Raw genomic sequence first — 20,507 nt, forward strand, 5'->3', positions numbered from 1 at the left:
AAGATTTCCTATCTTTAAAGTATACTTATTTTAAACGTTCAGATGTGTGGACTTCAACTCCCAGAATTCCCCAGCTAACTGAATTCTGGGAGTTGAAGTCCACGCAGCTTAACGTTGCCAACCCTGAGAAACATTGCAATTATTTCCCACTATCTTAAGTTTTCAATTCTCAGAATTCCGATCTGATGCTGGCAGAGTATTTTGGAAATTGTAGGTTAAGATCTCCCCTTAGTGTTGGGAGAAGAGCGGTGAACGAGAAAGCCATTCAGCACGAAATCTCCCGAGTTCATCCTGATTCCTAGAGATCTCGCGATACTCTTTGGCCGCTTTCGCGATATGGGAGTTGTGACGTTGTTGAAGGCAGAGCGTGGTTTTTTACGGAGTGGTGATAACTTGTAAGGAGTTCGTGAACGTTTTGCTTTCTGCGCTTTCTTCCATTGCTTTTTACCACCTGCCAAGTGTGGTGGCGGATTTTTTTTTATTTTTTTTTTTTGCTGGTCCGCATATGTCTCCAAGGAAACGATCGTCCTCGTAGTAGCCGGTGGAATGAGCCAGGTAAGCACCAGAAATAAGAAGTCGCTTCCTGAAATGATGCTGAATGTTCTGTTTCCTGACGCGTCTCTTGCCTGCAGGGAGTGTTCGGTAGGTTTTGATTTGGGTAGAAAGTGGGGACTGGTTATGCCCAGGAGATGTGTCAATAGCTTGTGGTTGGTACTCTTGTGTTTAAGCATGCCAACAACAACAACATGATAAACTATGCATCATTGTAGACACTAATACACTATTGTCAACACATTAGATTGCTGGAATTAAAAGTAATCGTTTGCATAAGTGTGTGTGCATGGACTCAGGTCTCCAGCGAAGCTTTACTTTAGGTGCCATCATTGTGGTTTAAGCATGCCAACAACAACATGATAAGCTGTGTATTATTGCAGACACTAATATATTGCCACTACATTTCGATTGCTGGAATTAAGAACTCTTGGAGTAATCGTTTGCATAAGTGTGTGTGTATGGACTCAGGTCTCCAGCGAAGCTTGAGTTTAGGTGCCATCATTGTGGTTTAAGCATGCCAACAACAACATGATAAGCTGTGCATTATTGCAGACACTAATATATTGCCACTACATTTCGATTGCTGGAATTAAAAGTAATCGTTTGTATAAGTGTGTGTGCATGGACTCAGGTCTCCAGCAAAGCTTGAGTTTAGGTGCTATCATTGTGGTTTAAGCATGCCAACAACAACATGATAAACTATGCATTATTGCAGACACTAATATATTCCCATTACATTCGATTGTTGGAATTAAGAACTCTTGAAGTAATCGTTTGCATAAGTGTGTGTGCATGGACTCAAGTCTCCAGTGAGGCTTGACTTTTGGTGCCATCATTGTGGTTGGTACCCTTGTGTTTAAGCATACCAGCAGCATGATAAGCTATGCATTATTGTAGACACTAATATATTGTCAATAGATTAGATTGCTGGAATTAAGAACATTTGAAGTAATCGAAATGTGTGTGTATGGACTCAAGTCTCCAACGAAGCTTGACTTTCAGTATCATTTTTCTTGACAATAATATGGAAGTAGTGTGCATTGCCTCCTGCCATGTAAGTCCCACCTTAGCCATGAAAGCCAGCTGGGTGACTTTGGGCCAGTCACTCCCTCTCTCTCAACCCAACCCACCTCAGAGAGTTATATTGTGGCAAAAATAGGAGGAAGAAGGTGTGTTGGATGTGCTTGCTGCTTGAAGTATTTGTAAAAATAATAAAGGTGGGATGAATAAATAAAATGTTTTCTTGATTTCCAAGGCTATTATACAGTGGGGATTTCCTGGTGGTCTGCTATCCAAGGACTCTCTGGATAGCATTCTGCCCACCTTAAAAAAAAAAATCCAAGACTAGCTAGCTACTGTAACCAAGCAAATTCTTACTATGAATGGATTGCACAAGCAAAGCCAAAGTAGGATTATTTGTTTTTGGCCTAGGATTAAGATATGATGAGACTGTTGCCACTGTGGTTTATATTGATTGTTTTTATAAATCGACCTCATTGTGGTTTATTCAACAAACTTTGGTTAACTAAAAGAGAGCTGAAATTTGTGTGAATGCAGCCTTTTTTCATGAGAATTCCATTGGTAGAACTCAGCATGTTAATAAAAAAATTAAAGCACATTCTTCAAAAATGTGTTTGGTTTGAGCTTAAGGAAGTTGTATGAGCTCAATCACTGTTGTTTTTAACATGGTTCAGATTATACATGCTGTATGAACCTAGTTCATTATGGTTTATAAGCAAATTATTATTTACAGAATAGTTTAGCAAAGCATAGTTTGGCATGGAACTTCTATCAGAAAAGAACTGTTTTACAGGACTGGAATACTTTGGGGCAAGATTTGGCTTTTAGATGTGAAATTTACACATTTTGTCCCTTAGCATCTCTGGCCCCAGTTTGAAGTTTATTGAAATATGCAGCGATAAACTAAAATTATTACAGTGATGGTACAAAATGTTGTTGTCATTTCTTTCCTGATGTGGTCATCCCATAGGTAATGCACAGTTACCATATCAGAACAATCTGAACAGACTTATGTTCGTTTAACAACATTCCAGGGTTATCACAGCCTAGGAAAGAGTATTTTATGGTCTGTAAAGTACGTACAGCCATAGGAAAATATTGTACCACCACTTTGTGATGATACGACCACAATCTGGGTGCTTAAGAACCTGTTCATGCTTATGACCAGTTGCCAAGAACCCCATGATCATTGTTTGCAATTTTCTCTTATCCACTTCCCCAAAAAGTCAGGGGGAAGCTGGCAGGAAGGTTGCAAGCTGCATCTGCCTGCCAAGAATATTCCCTCTTGTCTCTGGGGAAAGAGGGCTCAGATCCTGAAGATTTTAATTCCATTTCTGCACCTTGTCAAAGTTCTCTTCCATGCATAGAGGGAAGCTGAACTCCTTTTTCAGGCACTCTTTCAGCCAACCTTCAAAGACAAAAGAGAACCAAAATCTGAGCAGAGATATGCAGCGTGGTAAAAAGTGAAGGGTGCCTCAGGCAGATGGGGAAGCCCGGGGAAGCCCTGGGAAGCCCAACACAGGTCATGGACAGGGAAAGTTGGGAAACTCAAAGTAAAGGTCCCAGAAATTTAGAGTCCTAGCAGACATTAAACTGACCTTTGAGGAACAGAAAATTCTTTAAAATTCTTTTAAATTATATATAGCAGGCTTGTAATGTTCATTGGAGCATAGGCTTTTTGAAAAACGTGACTAAAATATTTTTTGTGACTTGTTTGGATGCTTTAAATCTCTCCTTTCATTGGTTTACCCTGTTCATCTGACAAATGCTTTATAGATGTTTCTTTCTTGTTGAAAACATAAATAGAAATGGATAGTGAATGGTGACATATTTTATAAAGATTAATATTTTGGCTTTTGGCCTAAGCAGTGTCAACCTCCCAGCTTTGTGAGACAAACTTTTCAAAAGATATTGGGCATTAAATGAAGTAGTTTTGGGGAAAATAAGATCTGCATTTTGCTTCATTATGTCTACATTTTTATTCAGCTTAAAAACAGGGATTTCCAACCACATCAACTTTTAAGACCTATGAATCTCAACTCCCAGAATTCCCCAGGTAGCCATGATGTCTGAGGAATTCTGGGAGTTGAAGTCACAAGTCTTAAAGTTGCCAAGGTTGTACACCCCTGACATAAAGGGACCTGGTTCAATAGAGGGCTGCAACCAAATTGTTCCCACCAGTTTATTAGCCTGTACCTTTACGGGAGAAATAGACAGCTGTTTGTCAAGCTGTTTGTCAATGACGGAGTTGCCTGAGAAGAACTGCCTGATCTGTTTCTTGTTTTTAATTCGGTTGCATTCTCTGGTGCTTGGTTTAGAGCTCCCAAAACTGCAACTTGTGTCTTGAATTGGTTTGAGGGAACTGGGGTAGAATTTAGCTCTGATTCAAAGTGGCTTGTCAGCTTTTGTAAAGAGGAAGATCATGTGATGAAGCCCAGAGTCCTAAGTACAAAAGTTCCAAATGGCCTTTTGGAGAGATAGCTAATTGAGCTCTGGCCTTCATAGTTCAGGGATGAATGACTCAGTGGGTATATTTTTTATAGATGCTTATTATTTTGATATCTTGAAGACAGAGTTTTGGCAGTTTTAGTTGGTGGAAAATGTAATGGAGTACCTAATATCAGAATCATGTTAAAGGTGCTAGTCATGAGCGGTGCTCATCTCCGTTTCAAAGCCAAAGAGCCAGCGCTGTCTGAAGATGTCTCCGTGGTCATGTGATCGGCATGACTAAACACCAAAGGTGCACGGAACGCTGTTACCTTCCCACCAAAGGTGGTCCCCATTTTTCTACTTGCATTTTTACGTGCTTTTGAACTGATAGGTTGGCGAAGCTGGGACAAGTAACGGAAGCTCACCCTGTTACGTGGCACTAGGGATTCAAACTGCTGAATTACCGACCTTTTGATCGACAACCTCAGTGTCTTAGCCACTGAGCCACCACATCCCTTATCATGTTACTGCATGCCTATATTGAAAAACTTATATTGATTGCCAGTTCTATGAATGTTATGCCTAATTTAGGCTTGGGTTTTAAATGCATTTTTGTCCATTTCCTTTCACATCATTTCCTAATGGTGTGAAAAGCAATTAAGCAATTAATCAGCCTGCTTTTTGTTGGATACCAACTGCTGCAAAAGAACAAGAAAGGATGGGGGATGGGGAAAATAAATAAATACAGATCTGCAATGTTGCAAAATTGCATCAAACAACAGCACAGCAAAAATAAATGTTTCTGATATGGCTTGTTTCATTATACATACCATCTGTTACTTTTATAGCCTTAGATAATTTAGGGCTTGATTGATGGATTGCTCATGGCCAGGCACTAAGGTGGTTAAGAGAAACCCTCATAAAGAAATGTGTGCTTTTAGTAGTCCATCAATTGGTTGTTTACGAAAAGTACTTTCTGCTTAGTTGTTGCCAAAACTGTTTCCTCAGGAGTTTTGTTAGCTCCTATATTTTACCTTTCAGGAAAGAAGCATTTTTTTCTTCTGATTACTATATTTGTGTTTCATTAGTTTTATAATGTTTATGTTTTATTTTAGAAAGTAATTGCTTGTGTTCAATAATTTAATAACTAAATAAGGTAATTAAGCTCAAGATTTTAAATTAATTAGCTGCTCCAATGCTTAATTCAATGTTTCGTACAGTGTGGATCTCTCAGTGGTCTGAAAAATCAAAACTGGTTGCCAGCCTGTGTTGAAACATAACACAGTATTTTTATTTATTTTATTTATTAAATATGTTTGCTGGCCACAAGGCTTAAAGACCTATCAAATGTGAGAAATAATTGTGGTAGCCAATCTGTCAATTTTAATTTTTAATACATTTTAAATATTGATAACTGTAATCCATATGAACAAAAACTTTTTTGGGGAGTCCTCCATAATTTTTAAACATGGGAAGAGATCCTGAGAGAAATAAATTTAAGAAATACTGGCTTAATAATTCAGGTAACTCTGCAGTGCATGTATGTTGGCATTAGGACTACTTAAAACTTTTGAAGGAAGTTCTTGACAATACGGGAGAACACATAAAAACCTCTTTTTGAATGGTTGAAGCAGAGATTTTGCAAACTTTGTATGCTTTCTGACTATCGTTGCATACAAGTTGTCCTCAATTTACGGCCACAATTGAGCCCCAAATTTCTGTTGCTGAATGAGATAGTTGTTAAGTGAATTTTGCCCCATTTTATGACCTTTCTTGCTCCTGTTAAGGGAATCATTGTAGTTAAGTTAGTAACACAGCTGTTAAGTGAATTTTGCTTGTCAGAAGGTGCAAAAAATAATCCCATGATCCTGTAGCCATTGTAAGTATGAATCAGTTGCCAAGTGTCTGAATTTTGATCATGTGACCATGGGGATGCTTGCAATGGTCGTAAGTGTGAAAAACAGTCATGAGTCTTCTTTTCCAGTGCCAGTGTAACTTCAGTCAACCAAAATAAATTGTTGTGAGTCAAGAACTACCTGTACTTGTAATTGCACAACTTTTTTTCATGAAGAAGCAGCCTCGCCCTCCTCTAATGCTCGAATATTGTTAGCTGTTTGTGGATCAACAACATTTGTCAGCTTAGGATGCAATGATTTCCTGCTTCATTGACCTATAATTACTTTTGATTGTTTTTTTAGTGTTGGATTCCTTGTTCGCATCCTCGCTGACAACATATCGCCATGAATATGCAATTTTTTATAGTTGCTGGTATTCTGGTACATTGTGTGTTCCTGATCTCTATCTTTGACATTTATTTTACCTCTCCTCTGGTCCATGGAATGACTCCTCATCAAATTCTGCTGCCGCCACCTGCACAACGCTTAGTACTGTTCGTTGCGGATGGTCTACGTGCAGATTCACTATATGCATTGGACGACAGTGGCAATTCTAATGCGCCTTTCCTTAGGTAACTTTGTTTTCCTTCTAATATTTGTTATAAGTACTGGTTGCTGAGGGAAAGAAGTTGTTATTCAAGTCTAGGTGTTGAAATTAGATAATTTGATTCTTATCTTTAAGGGGGAAAATCCCAAGTACTTAACTATGACAGTTTGTCAACGGTTCTAATTACGAGCAATTACATAATTACTGTCTTCCCAGTCCAGCCTTGGGTTTGCATATTTTCCTGTTTCCCTCTCCAGTATGTCATGAATGTGTATGTCACTCAGTTTGTTTTGGAAAATTCAGCAATGGATTACCTTGCTTAATTTAAACCATGCTTTGCAATCGAGGTTAAACCCCCCCCCCCAATCTTTTGAAACTGCCTTTTTCCAGGCTTAGTTCATATATAATGCTAAGCTATAAGGTTATGCCTTTATTCTTGTCTTATTGTGATCTATGTACCTATTCAGTATCGGTAATCCTTAAATTAGGCCAAAATTTTTGTTGTTAAGTGAGTTTTGCCCTGTTTTATGACCTTTCTTGCCATAGTTATTAAGTGTATCACTGCAGTTGATAAATTAGTAACCTGTTTGTTAATTGAATCTGGCTTCCCCAATGCCTTTGCTTGTTAGAAGCTTGCAAAAGGTGATCACATGACCTTGGGATACAGCAATGGTCATAAGTATGAGTCAGTTGCCAAGCATCTGAATTTTGATCACGTGATCATGGGGATCCTACAAAGGTTGTAAGTGTGAAAAATGGACATAAGTCACTTGTAAGTTTGAAAGGTCACTAAATGAACTGTTGTAAATAGAGGATTGCCTCTAATTAGAGATTATTTGTCTTAAATGTAATGGCATTCTGCATTTAATTTAAAAATGGAAGTGCCATTCTGAAGGAGCAGAGACATAGAGCATCTGGTTCAGAGGCTTGTTCTTACAACTTTGTTAAGGCGAATTAGTGTCCTCCAGATGTATTGGAGTTCAACTGCTGTCAACTTCAGCCAGCTGCATTGATTCATTGAATCTCTAGTCTCAAATATCTAGAACACATCAGGTTTTCTATGTCTGACTTTCTTGAGCACAGTTTAAAGCAGGGATAGACAACCTGATGTGTTCTAGATATTTGGGGCTACAGATTCAATGAATCAATGCAGCTGGCTGAAATTGACAGCAGTTGACCTCCAATACATCTGGAGGACACTAATCTTACATAAAAACTTAGTGCATGATTTCGACCTGGATGTTGGGTAACCATTGTTTGTACTCAAGGTTTGTTGAGTTCTGTGTACCAACCTCATCTGAAAATGAGAATTACTTTGAACTTGCTTCCCTTTTTGGTCTCTGAACAAAAAAACTGGAGGCTAGAGTGACTGCAAAATAGAACTATTTCAGCCACATAAGTTCTTTCCACTTTTTAAACCATTTATTTTTCATGGGTTCATAGTAATGAAGATATAATCAGGGTTGGGGATCATAAATGGAATTAAAACAACAACACAATACGAAAATCCCTACCAGTGGCTGCTAACAAGCTAATGAAGAAGTAAAGAAGTATAGTAGGATTACTATCAAAAGATTTTTGCTTTTCATTTTTTATTCATTGCTGCTATTAGAACAGTCTTTCTGAAACTTGGCAACTTTAAGATGTGTGGATTTCAACTCCCAGAATTCTCTAGCCAGCATGGCTGGCTGAGGAATTTTGGGAGATGAAGTCCATACATTTTAAAGTTGCCAAGTTTCAGAAAGACTGTACTATAGATTAAGCTGTGCCTGTCATGCAAAAGTGCTTTAAGTTTGATATTATGCTTGAACTGAATTACTAGCTTAGTTGTCTAACATTTAGATATGGGCATTCTTGTTTTTACAAGCTGAGTACATGATATTGTTCCCTTTTTTTCATGGCAGCCTAAAGTAGATTCAGTACTTGAAATGTAGGTGAGCTACGCCATCAGCTTTTTAATTTAGAATCAATCTTTCTTTCCAGGAATATCATAGCTTCACAAGGCAGTTGGGGAGTATCTCATACTCGTGTTCCAACAGAATCTAGACCTGGGCATGTTGCTCTAATAGCTGGATTTTATGAAGATGTCAGTGCTGTTGCTAGAGGTATGGAACATCCAATTTATTTCAGCAAAAAAGAAAGACTTACTTTGTCTTTTGCAGGTCCTTTCACAATGTAATGAACATGGGAACTGCTGTGTGTAAATTAGATTGCCAATTTGTTGCAATTTTCTCTGCATCCCATCCTACTTTATTATTCTGAAAGTCCTCTCATATAAATGGAAATGAGATGGCTGTGTTAAGTTGTAGTTTGGTTAGTTATGCTTTATTGAATGACTGTAATCATACCTGGGTAAGCTTACCCTTCATCATAAGCCATAATGTGGTTCATTTCGTTTTACTTTAGCATATTAAAGAACTCAGTCTATGTCTTTGAAACCCACCTATTTATTTTTTTGTAAATGGGAACGACTATAGAATTATGGCAGTATGTCAGCTTTCCATTATGAGAACACAACTTAAATGCAATTAGGTATTATGAGTTTGAACTAGTCTTCCACTTTTATTACTGTATCTAAATGATATTTGCAGCACAATTCTGTGTATGATTACTGAGAAATAAATCATTAGTTTTAGTGGGGTCTGTTCTCAGATAAATCTGAACAGAACTGCAATCATTTTCATTCTCATTCTCCCTCTCTCCGTATACATACATACATACATACATACATACATACATACATACATACATACCCACACATACACCACACCCACACCCACGCACACCCACAGTATATATATGTTTAGAAAGGAGGATTAGTTTTCATTTTATCATCTTTGGCTCAAGGGTACATAATCTTTGCTAATTGTACAGCATGTTACTTTATAGTATATGATAAAATATTTTTGGCTTAGAGAAGTAAACAGAGTTTGAAACAATGGCTTGTTGGCTTCTTGCATACAATTACGCTTTAGTATGAAGTGTGAATGGAGACATATAGAATAAAGTAAAATAACTATCATTTGCTTCTGGTTTCTGAGATTCTTGGCTCATTTTCTATGCCTATCCCTGGAAACACAAGAAGAAAATTGTGAAAATAAATGGGAAACAAACAATGGATAGTCAAAAGAATCCAGTATTGTTTTATTTGTTTGAATTGTTTAATAAGTCATTATTAAAACAAGCTGCAACTTTACATAATACTATATATGAATAAGATTTGTGGCCTTTCTTTGAAATTTCCAATATCATTGAGGTTTTCCAGATAGATTCTTCAGCCAATTTTTAGTAAATATTGGCATAAAAATAAATTAAAAATGTATTATTTTTATGTAAGGAATTTAGAAGTATTTTCACATTTTCTATACAAAAATTACAATTTTCCCATGTTTAAAATAAATATGTAACTTGCTAATTAAATGTGATGATGTGGATTCACTTTCCCCAAATGAACATAATGTCTTTATAACTTTTAACAACTGGCACCAAATCTTACTTTTCCCTCTTTAAAAAAAACCCAATAACTTCAGCAGTACACTTTTTGATTTACAGGATGGAAAGAAAATCCAGTGGAATTTGATTCTATTTTCAATGAAAGTAAATATACTTGGAGCTGGGGAAGTCCAGATATTCTACCTATGTTTGCTAAAGGTGAGCTTATTTTAGCATTATTGAGTCTTCATTTCTAAAATATTAAAGATTTATAATTAATTGCAATAACCAGAAGTCCTTTGAATGTTCAAGTCCAAGACTCCTGTTGCTAGCTTCCCATCATTTTGTTAGTTGTTTATATATCAAATGGAAGGAAAAGTTATTTTTTGAGAAATTATCCATCTAAGTGCATGAGCAGCTTCTAAGAGTTGATGTGAAATAACTCTAGGTACTTTAAAATACATTTAAATGAAGCTAAAATATGTTTTGAGAAGACTTGGGGAAACTGAGTTAAAAATATAGTTATCCTTTTCTTTAGCTGGAATGTTTGGTTGCAGGTGCTACTGGTGATCACGTTTACACCAATTGCTATAAAGCTGAAAGAGAGGACTTTGCAGCTGAAGATGCCACTATATTGGACACTTGGGTTTTTGACCAGGTTAAGGTGAATAAAAATCTTTCTTTTGCATCCCTATTATATGACTGGCAGATTATAGTTGAATTCTCAAATTTGTCTCCTTTATTCCCTGTTATTTCTGTTTTTTTTAACTGTGTGGTACATTTTAAATAAAGTGGGTTTTTAGGTAGTGTTCAGCTACCTAGGATAATTTTATGTTGGATTTTCCCTGTCATTTGCTCCAAACTTTGTAGTATAATGTGTCCATATTTCCATCTGAAGAAAGAATTAGAGATTTAAGTTTGCAGAATGCAAAGAAAACTGATGTCTGAATTATGAATTATGAATATTCTTACCTTCTGTTTCCTAAGTACTCCTACAGTATTTTTACTTGGGATTTCTTTTTGTTATTAAAGTCAGTGGGAAAAGAATCTGAGGAAAAATGGTGAAGATGAGAATAAATGTTAGATACTCCCATCTGTCTAAAAGATGTTTCAAGGGTTTATAAATCATTTAGACTTAAGTTATCCGTTTGAATATATTTTCTGTAGAAATGAATATAAGGAGCCTTGGTAGTACAGTGAACTAAAGCACACTGTTATTAACATCTGCTGCTTGCAATTACTGCAAGTTCAAATCTCACCAGGCTCAAGGTTGACTCACCCTTCCATCCTTTCAAAGGTAGGTAAAATGAGGACCCAGATTGTGGGGGCAATAAACTGACTTCGTATAAAATATAAAAAAGTATGAAGGCTGTTGCTTAATGCATTGTAAGCCATCCTGAGTCTCCGGAGAAGGGCAGCATATAAATTAAAGCAAAAAAAAAAAGACCATATTCTAGAGAGGAATTTATTTAAATGTCTTCCTTCCAGGTTCTTCTGCGTGATAATTGCTGATAACAATAACAAGTTGTAACTTTCTGGTTAGAACCGTTTCTGGTGCTCAGAGTAATTTCCTTGGTTTTCTGATCTAGGATTTCTTCAACTTGGCTAAAAACAATGAAACATTGTTTTCTAAACTTCATGAACAAAAAATCATTTTCTTCCTGCACTTATTAGGATTAGATACAAATGGTCATGCTCATCGGCCTCATTCAAGGTAAAAATGTATGATTTATATTTTTGAAATATAGTATAAGTACAACCAAAGCTATACAATTTTAAATAACTTTAATTTGTAGAACCAGTTATTCATGGATTCAAGACTTGATGGTACTTCCAACTTATGATCAAATTGTTTATAGATATAGGTTACAGTATATATAAGTGGTTATGAATTATGATGACCCTTTATTGAAAGTGCTGTGTAAAATTTGTATAAACATGTATCAGAAGTCTTTATATGCCTTTTTGATGTTTGGCTTTCTTTTCCCCCTCTTTTATTGTTCTTTCTTTTTCCTATTCTGTTTAATTAAATGAAGGCATTTTTGCAGTGTACATATGATATGTGAGAGAATTAACAATGTGCCTAAATCCTCCACTGAAATTAATAGGATTAAAAGTACATAATTATATTTGAACAATTTCTTTGTGTGATTTAATTTTATTTTTAGTTTTATTTCAACTGGGTTAATTTCATTACAATGATTATACTAAGTGAGAGATAAATTTATGACTCTGGAAAAAACGGGTTAACTCATTTATGTAAAAGCTGTACTTTAGACACCTTGTACCATAATCTTTCCAAAGTTTGTGGGAAAGCTTTAAGCTTCTTAATAGTTCTCAAATTAAGAAACTTGATGTATTAGACAAGTGAGAGGTTGTAAACATCTTGTGAAGAGCATGAAAGAGAATGGGACAAAAATTGCTATTGAGGACAAGATCAGTTTGATGAGCATGGCTCCCTCTGCAATAATAATAAATGTTATCTATTTGGTTGATGGAAGGACTGGGGCATTCTATATAAAAGCCTTGGTGATGCAGCGGACTAAGTGCTGTTATGTAGCACTTAGCTGCCAGCTGCCTACAATTAGTGCAAGTTCAAATCTCACCAGGCTCAAGGTTGACTCAGCCTTCCATCCTTCCGAGGTAGGTAAATTGAGGACCCAGATTGTGGGAGCAATAAGCTGACTTTGTAGAAACACTGCTTATGGGGGGCCAAAAGCCCTAATAAGCAGGTATATACAAAAGAATGAAGGCTATTGCTATAAGTGCATTGTAAGCCGCCCTGAGTCTTCGGAGGAGGGCGGCATATAAATTGAACTAATAAATAAATAAATAAATAATAAGTGTTAATGTCTTCTACTAAAATTAAATAATAATATAATAGTAACAAGTGAAGGAAAAGACTATATAGACAGCTAGAATGTTTTCCCGCAGAAGTCATTCTTAATCACCAAATTCTGCCATGGCAATTCCCATGAAGTGGAATCAACATGTTTGAATCAGAAGGCCATGTAATTTATTTAATAATAAATAAAGCAAGCAAGTTATGGCATGTAGGTTTATTATCTTCTAAATTTAAGGATAATTTTGAGAATGACGATACAGGTTAACACCCTTACATTCTGATTGTGCCAGTGAAAAAACGGCAGCTTGTAATAAAAAGAATATTTCAAACACTTTCATCTTAAATAAACTATTGCATTTTGACTCTTTTGATCATTTGTTATACAATTAACATGTTTGAAAATTAAATGCTTGGAGTGCTTTAAATCCAGTTTTGTAATGTGATGTGTGAAGAAAGGAATATTGTACAAAATAAACTAAGTGGAGGATATTTTAATGCTTCTATTACTGTGGTTGGTGCTATTTTTAAATCTTGTGCAAATGTACTTCTAGATTCATAATTCCAATATTTTCCTTTTCTGTAGGGAATATAAGAACAATATCAGGAAAGTTGATGAAGGCGTACAAGAAATTGTTTCATTAGTTGAGGGCTTCTATGGAAATGATGGCAGCACAGCCTTTATCTTAACTTCTGACCATGGAATGACAGACTGGGGTGAGATTTTGTTTCAGAACACTATAAAAGTTCAGCTCAGAAAATCTTTGTCGTTGTGGTATTCCATGTTTTGCTTTCTTTATTTATCACACAAACCAGTATTTTCTTTATATAGGGTTAATTATATTTTGGAATTAATTTTTTTTTAGAAATGGATGTTTATGTTTATATTCACAGCATTGTGTCAAACAGAATAAATATTACAGATGCAGAGGAATATACCCTGTTTCCCCCCAAATAAGACATCCCCTGATAATAAGCCCAATCAGGCGTTTGAGCACATGGCAATAAGGCCAAGCGCTTATTTCAGGGTTCAAAAAAATATAAGACAGGGTCTTATTTTTGGGGAAACACGGTAGGTAGTCCTCAACTTATGACCACAAGAAGTCCAAAACTTCCATTGCTAAGCAAGACAGTTGTTAAGTGAGTTTTGCTCCATTTTATGACCTTTCTTGCCATGGTTGTTAAACAAATTACCATAGTTGTTAAGTTAGTAATATGGTTGTGAAGTGAATCTGGCATCCCCATTGATCATGCTTGTCAGCAGGTTGCAAAAGGGGATTACATGACCCTGGAACAGTGCAACTGTCATTAATATATGCCAGTTGCCAAGGGTCCAAATTTTGATTATGTGTTCATGGAGATGCTGCAAAGATCGTAAGTGTGAAAAATGGTCAGAAATCCCTTTTTTCATTGCTGTTGTAACTCCGAACCGTCACTAAATGAACGGCTATAAGTGGAGGACCACCTGTGCAAATATAGGCTAGCATGGCTACATTCTCAGCCATATCAGTCTTATTTTAGAAGCAGGATAATATTGGAGATATATCTGAAGCAATCCTTTCGCAACTGTTCCATCCATTGTTAAACTTCGATAAAAATTATTAAAGGAGTCTTTAGGGTTTACAATGGACAAAGCGTACACATTATCTGCAAATCTGCAAAAGGGAAAAGTTACTTTATTCTTAAATAGCCACATCCTCCCTGAATCATGGGCATTTTATGAGGCCCCAATAAAAAACTTTGTTAGGAATACAGTCTTTGATAAAAAAAAAAAAGATTGCCCATCACTGACTTAGACAGATTTCAGTAATAACACCTAAGATGTTCTGACTGAGACTGAAGAAGGCTGAATTTCAATTTAGATGTGACTAAGCTACAAATAATAAATGAAAGCAAATTGAGCTGGGACTAGGAACAAAAGAACCAAAGCAGAGATTTTAATAGGTGGTTTAAAAGGAGAAGAGAAACATCAAGATCATATAGGATGGGTCGACAAATGTGTAGCCAGGTCCCTGCTACCTTAGCCATTATGGTCAATGGCGAAAAATGCAGGAACAAAATATAAAGGGATTTTAGAATGATGGTCAAGCTAAGGAAGAGAAAAGTGGCAATGTCATTTTAAGAAAATGTGAAATCTTGAGTTACTGAAAGTGATAAAAAATTGGAGTGACAATTATGCCTGATGAGATTAATGAGCAAACAGTTTGTTATAGAAGAGTTGACCAAACTTTTACTAGATAAAGAAATGAAGTGCCAGAAGCATCTGTAGGAATTTGAGTAAACCTTAGTTTTAGGTTGTTGGTTGGTAGTAGTAGATACATAGAAATACTTTATGAATAATTGAAAATCTGGATTGGGGCAATCCTTCAGAAGCCCAAGGCAGTTGTGGATAAACTGTGAGGCAAAAGGGAGAGTTGCATGAAGAAATAATTTGAGTGGTACTGAAGCGGCAGACTGCCCTCTAAATGAACAGAGCAGAGAAATGGTATTCAAAAGCCAGCTTTAAATAATAATAATAATAATAATAATAATAATAATAATAATAATAATAATAATAATAATAATATGACTTTGATTTGTTTTCTGTATGTGTTTAGGGACTCATGGAGCAAGTCATCCATCAGAAACATTAACACCCCTAATTGCTTGGGGAGCAGGAATTAAACACCCTCAGACAGTAATCTCACAACAATATGAAGATACATTTTTAAAAGGTAAATGCAATTATTTGTGTAATACCTATAATTGCCATTTTTATACATACATTATGAAAAGACAGTTTTTAGTGTTATTAGCTGCTTCTGCTGTTACATTGATAAAATCCTCATTAAATGAATGGGGACTAAAAGTTTACTAGAAACCATTACATTTATATGAATTCTCTCACTGCTAAAAACATTTGAGCCACTGTTTTTCATATTCAAAATGCAAATCCTCATTTGCAGAAAATAAATTTTACTTGAAACTTTTGATTTGTGAGCCTGATTTTATGAGCTGGATGTAGTTTTAAAGAAGGCTAGTTTATTTGGTCCCTTGTCATCTTTAATCAAACCTAATTAAATAGATTAATGCATTTAAATTAATTGTAAATTTCCAGATTTTCAGATACCGTTAATTTTTCTTCATGATACCTGAAATCCTCAGCATTCTTCTTGCTTGCCCAGGTATCCTGCTTCCCACATTTAATCTTCACTTTGCTCATATTGTTTCACATCATGCCCTCTGTGAGTATGAGTCATTCTTGTTTCCAAGGCTGATTTTCTTAGATTGGAAATGTGAGGGATAATTAACTGCATAGTGTAATAATCCAAGATAAAAATAGGCGTATCCTCCACCACTTAAAAGGGCACATTAAATGAAATGCTAAAATGGACCTAACATTAACCAAGTGTAAAAAATTATTCATGGATGCTGTACTCATTAACAGAACTGATCATCTCATGTCCAATCAAGTATTGAGGTCATCTTTGCAATGCTGGTAGTGTTTTTGGAACTAATAAAATAATAAAAAATGAACATAGCAGGCATACAGTTCTAAATAGAATTTTATCTACTATTTCTGGGTGGAAGAAAAATACTTTTTGCTAGAGAGACTATTGGCTGTTTAATTGGAAATTAACTAGTAATCTGGATTTGGACAATGAGCCACAGAACTATGGCCAGATTGGTTAAAGAAAAATGCATGATTTTAGAACGTGCTGCAGCTCTCTGCCTTAACTGTTTCTGGAATCATTTTCCAGTTTATTGTATTTTATTTAATAAATTTATGTGGCTGCCCATCTCAGTTGAAGTAGATTACCTATACATAAAACTAACCTTAATCAGTGATTTATCAATCGCTTCTCCATCCAAGAGAAGGTCTTGGATATTCTGATGTGTAGCTTTTCCTTTGTGGTTCTTTAGATTCAGATAAAGTGCTTTGTGTTCCCTTGAGTCAATTTCTTAATACTATATTCTGCTGCTGAAGCACAAGTATATTTTAATATGAAGAAAAAGGTTATCAGAAGAATAACTGCTAAATATCAAAAGAGTTATCTTTTCCCCTCATAAATTATCATTCTCTTTTCGTCACTTACAGAATGGAAGCTGGAGATGTGGAGGCGCCAAGATGTGAATCAGGTATCTGGTTGCTTCAAACCCACTGTTTTTTAACTTACTTTATTTTAAGATTGTAGAAAGAAACATAATTATGATAAGTTATATTAATAGAGCAGTGCCGTCTGCCTCCAGTTTTTTTATGTCTGTCTGTCTATCTGTCTGTCTGTGTCTGTCGCTATCTATCTATCTATCTATCTATCTATCTATCTATCTATCTATCTATTTATCTATCTATCTATCTATCTTAATCTATCTCAATCTATCTCACAGGTTCATTCTCTTTGATTGCTGTTTTATTCATTGTTTATAGCCAAAATTTAAAATGGGTTTACCCACTGATAGTATAAACACGGGTCATGCTTTCAGCACAAGAACTGCATTATAGTGGGAATATTATATCTGTAATATCCTTCCTGGTTTCTAAAGCAATATTGCTTGCTCATCCGTTGTTACCAATATGGGGACAATTTTGTTTGCAGACCATTTTTTTTTCAATGCTCTGTTGACACAGGTTGGATTCTTAAGAATGATGCATAATATAAGTTCCTATTAATTAAACATAGAAACAATTTTTTAATTATCTGAAATGATGTCATGTACTGTATATAAAAATGTTTCATGCAAATATATCATAAAAGAGACATTGGCTTTTAATTGTACTTAAGTATACATTCAAAGGGAGACTTTTTTTCTGCTTGTAGGCTGACATTGCACCACTGATGGCTTCCCTTATTGGAGTTCCTTTTCCTCTGAACTCAGTGGTAAGTTAATATGCTATTTTTCTTCTCAGTGGAAAATGACCAGTGTTGGAATTTCTCTATAGACCGGGTTCATATTTTACATGAAACCATGGTTTGTTTAATCACTTTATTAAATAAACCACAAATGGCTGGATATGTACAACACACTAAACCATAATTCGCTTTTTATAGTTCTTAGTGGATTCATAGAACAAGCTAATCCAAAAGCACACATTTTACACTATGATTTAATATTCATTCTCACATACACATTTTGCGCAGGCTAAATCTTTAGCAAATCAATTGATGAAAGATTCCAGAACTACAGTATCAGCTGTCTTCATTAGGTGGACTTTCCACATCCTTCTCAAGCTCCAGCTTGCCTTTTAGAGTTGAAAGTTGAGATTTAACCCCCTTTTTTTTTTGCCTCAGTTACATTGATCATTAGTGGATGTTATTGCTAATCGCAGAAGCAACTTCCATGGTGCTTTTGTTATTAACCATTCTTAGTTCAGTGAATGATGAGAAATAGAGACTGTATCCTTTTGTGGTGATTGCTGTACACCTGTTCATTATGTCTGTCAGGGTGCCTCATGGACAGATTGGTGAACATTATTGTGTCCTCCTCATCTAGTTGATTTCTCTCCCCCAACCAATCTTCCTTAATTAAACTTATATCAAAATAAATAGATAAATGCAAAGATTAACTTCAAAATATACTTCAAAATTAAGTGCCATCACTGAACAACGGTATAGAGAAACTGTCTCTAGCTCTTCATATATTCCAAATGCTTATCCAAAAGTATGTTTTTTGAATGACAATATATATGTTAATGTGGAAACTGCATAGTGATGGTTTCTTTTTTTTAGATGTTAAAGTATTTTTCTATGAGACTAGGCAACCTAGACATGTTTAACTATTTTTTTTCTCCTGTAGAAGTGAATGTTAATCATGAATATTTTAGAAGAAACAGAGAGACCTTATTTTTTTTTTAGGTAGAGCAAGTTATCCTTCTCTCCTAACACTTTTGCTAACTGCAGTCAATTTTTACCTCCTTCCATTGAATATAGTTTAAGCCATTCCCTCATAAGAGGGATTGTCATCTATTTTTTGGGGAAGCTCTGGTATTACAGCTTTTGCTGCTCATAATAACCCTTCCAATTTTAAGTCTTATCCAGTCTTACTCATCCAATTTCATCTATGTTGTCATATCTTTGGATCTTTTACTTATTGGTTAACTTGAATACTGTTTCTGGGAGCCAGGAATTGAGAAGAAATATTCCGTGATGTAATAGGGAAAGTGAGGAACCAGGACTAGGAAGAGCCAAATTCAAGTCTTCTCTTGGCCCTTGAAACTCACTGAGAGGTTTTGGCCAGTCATTATCTCTGTAATCTATTTCATGGGCTTGTTGTTTTAGGGGGAAGAGAGGACTTTAGAGAAGCGGGTATAAATTTAACAGCTAAATTAAAAATAACCCATACTTTTTGGAGAAATTATACATTTGAAAAGTTGGTTTATATTACCTTTGGGGAAGAAACCTTAGTCATTCTCATGCTTTAATATATGTGCACTTGGAAAAATTGTATTTTATGGAGGGCTCAGATAATTATTGCTTCGTGTGAGTGTGTGTGTGAGAGAGATGGAGATTAATAATCCGTTCATTTGATAATTGAATCATTTCTTCAAATCACAGTCACCCTCTTTATGACTTCATAGCAGCTGACTCTCATGAAATTATAGTGCCACATAAAGTGACCTGAAATTTCTAATGTTGCAGTTTATGGAACGGAGAAATTGTGTCTTCAGTCTTTAATAAGCAAAACACTTGCCTAATAATTGTCGTATCTATCAAACAACCTTTATAAGGAGAAGTCAGGTTAAAATATTGTGAATCAGTAAACAACCTGAGAGAAGGGAGCTTCATTTGTAAACCACGATGCTTCTATCTGATATGCAAGAGGACCATCTACTCTGTCTCTCACAATGGGCTAGCTAAACCCATTTATTTTTGGGAAGTTATCTAAAAGGGTCAGTCTTCCATAACGTTCTCTGGACAGTTTGTTTTTCTTCAATATGCATGGAGGGTCCCGTTTCAAACCTGGCATTTGCACTGCTGTTAGTAGAAGGTGTATACTAATTCATTGTGAATAATATGGTTCTCTAATTCTGAAGATGCTGTTTTACTTTATGTACTGTAAGAGTTCCTAGATCGTAGTAAAAATGCTTGCTTTTCTAGCCCTGGATTATGCTGCTAAATATTAATTCTGCTTTTTTGCCTCCCCAGGGTGTTTTACCTCTTGAATACTTGAATAATACTGCCCATTTTAAGGCAGAGAGCATGCTTACCAACGCTGTCCAGATTCTTGAACAATTTAAGGTATGTAAGCTACTGCTGAAAGGTGTAAACTGCACATTCATATGGATATTTCCAGTAGAAACATCAGATCTTCATAGCAAAAATAGAAACAGCATAGCAAGTTATAGAGTAGACAGTACTTATAATTTACTGTGATGGTAGGATTATTGCTAAATCAAAAACAGTAGTATTATGGAAAAACTAGCTTACTAGGAAAAACTAGTTTTAATCCTTAAAACTTTTTTTTTAACTGGGACAGCCAATATTTTCCATTGTCTTAAAAAAATCTAAATGTTTCATGGAACTTGTTTATTAAAACATAGAATTTACGGTAATTTCTATGGATCGAACTTGCATAATTGATGTGAATTGATGTCATCGAAAGCAGTGCATTCTAATCAAGGTGTAGAATTGCTCCTATAATTGAATTCTGATGTTATTAGGACTGGCATGCCTCCTATTCCAACCACTAGGAGATGATTTAAGAGTTGACGTTTAAATTTCCGTTGTCACTATTTATTGCTTCCCGATACACAAAATGGAGTTTAGCTCTTTAAACTGTTTGACAGCAGGATGCTTCAAGGACAATA

At 35.5% G+C, this 20,507-nt stretch overlaps 1 protein-coding gene across 1 annotated transcript in view; it reads left to right on the forward strand.

Annotated features, from left to right (window-relative positions):
• The first annotated feature begins 445 nt into the window (after positions 1–445).
• The window catches only part of PIGN (phosphatidylinositol glycan anchor biosynthesis class N), a 64,584-nt gene continuing 44,522 nt past the window's right edge, over positions 446–20,507 (forward strand). The window contains exons 1-11 of the mRNA XM_070942564.1: positions 446–555; positions 6,204–6,472; positions 8,431–8,552; positions 10,000–10,098; positions 10,437–10,543; positions 11,469–11,593; positions 13,308–13,438; positions 15,319–15,435; positions 16,800–16,840; positions 17,521–17,580; positions 19,846–19,938. Coding sequence (XP_070798665.1) covers positions 6,246–6,472; positions 8,431–8,552; positions 10,000–10,098; positions 10,437–10,543; positions 11,469–11,593; positions 13,308–13,438; positions 15,319–15,435; positions 16,800–16,840; positions 17,521–17,580; positions 19,846–19,938 — 1,122 coding nt within the window. The 5' untranslated portion in view covers positions 446–555; positions 6,204–6,245. The remainder of the gene's footprint in view (positions 556–6,203; positions 6,473–8,430; positions 8,553–9,999; positions 10,099–10,436; positions 10,544–11,468; positions 11,594–13,307; positions 13,439–15,318; positions 15,436–16,799; positions 16,841–17,520; positions 17,581–19,845; positions 19,939–20,507) is intronic.

The sequence above is a fragment of the Pituophis catenifer genome, unplaced genomic scaffold (genome assembly GCF_029215685.1).
Source record: "Pituophis catenifer annectens isolate HBS135680 unplaced genomic scaffold, rPitCat1.0.hap2 SCAF_3, whole genome shotgun sequence".
NCBI classification, from domain to species: Eukaryota; Metazoa; Chordata; class Lepidosauria; order Squamata; family Colubridae; genus Pituophis; species Pituophis catenifer.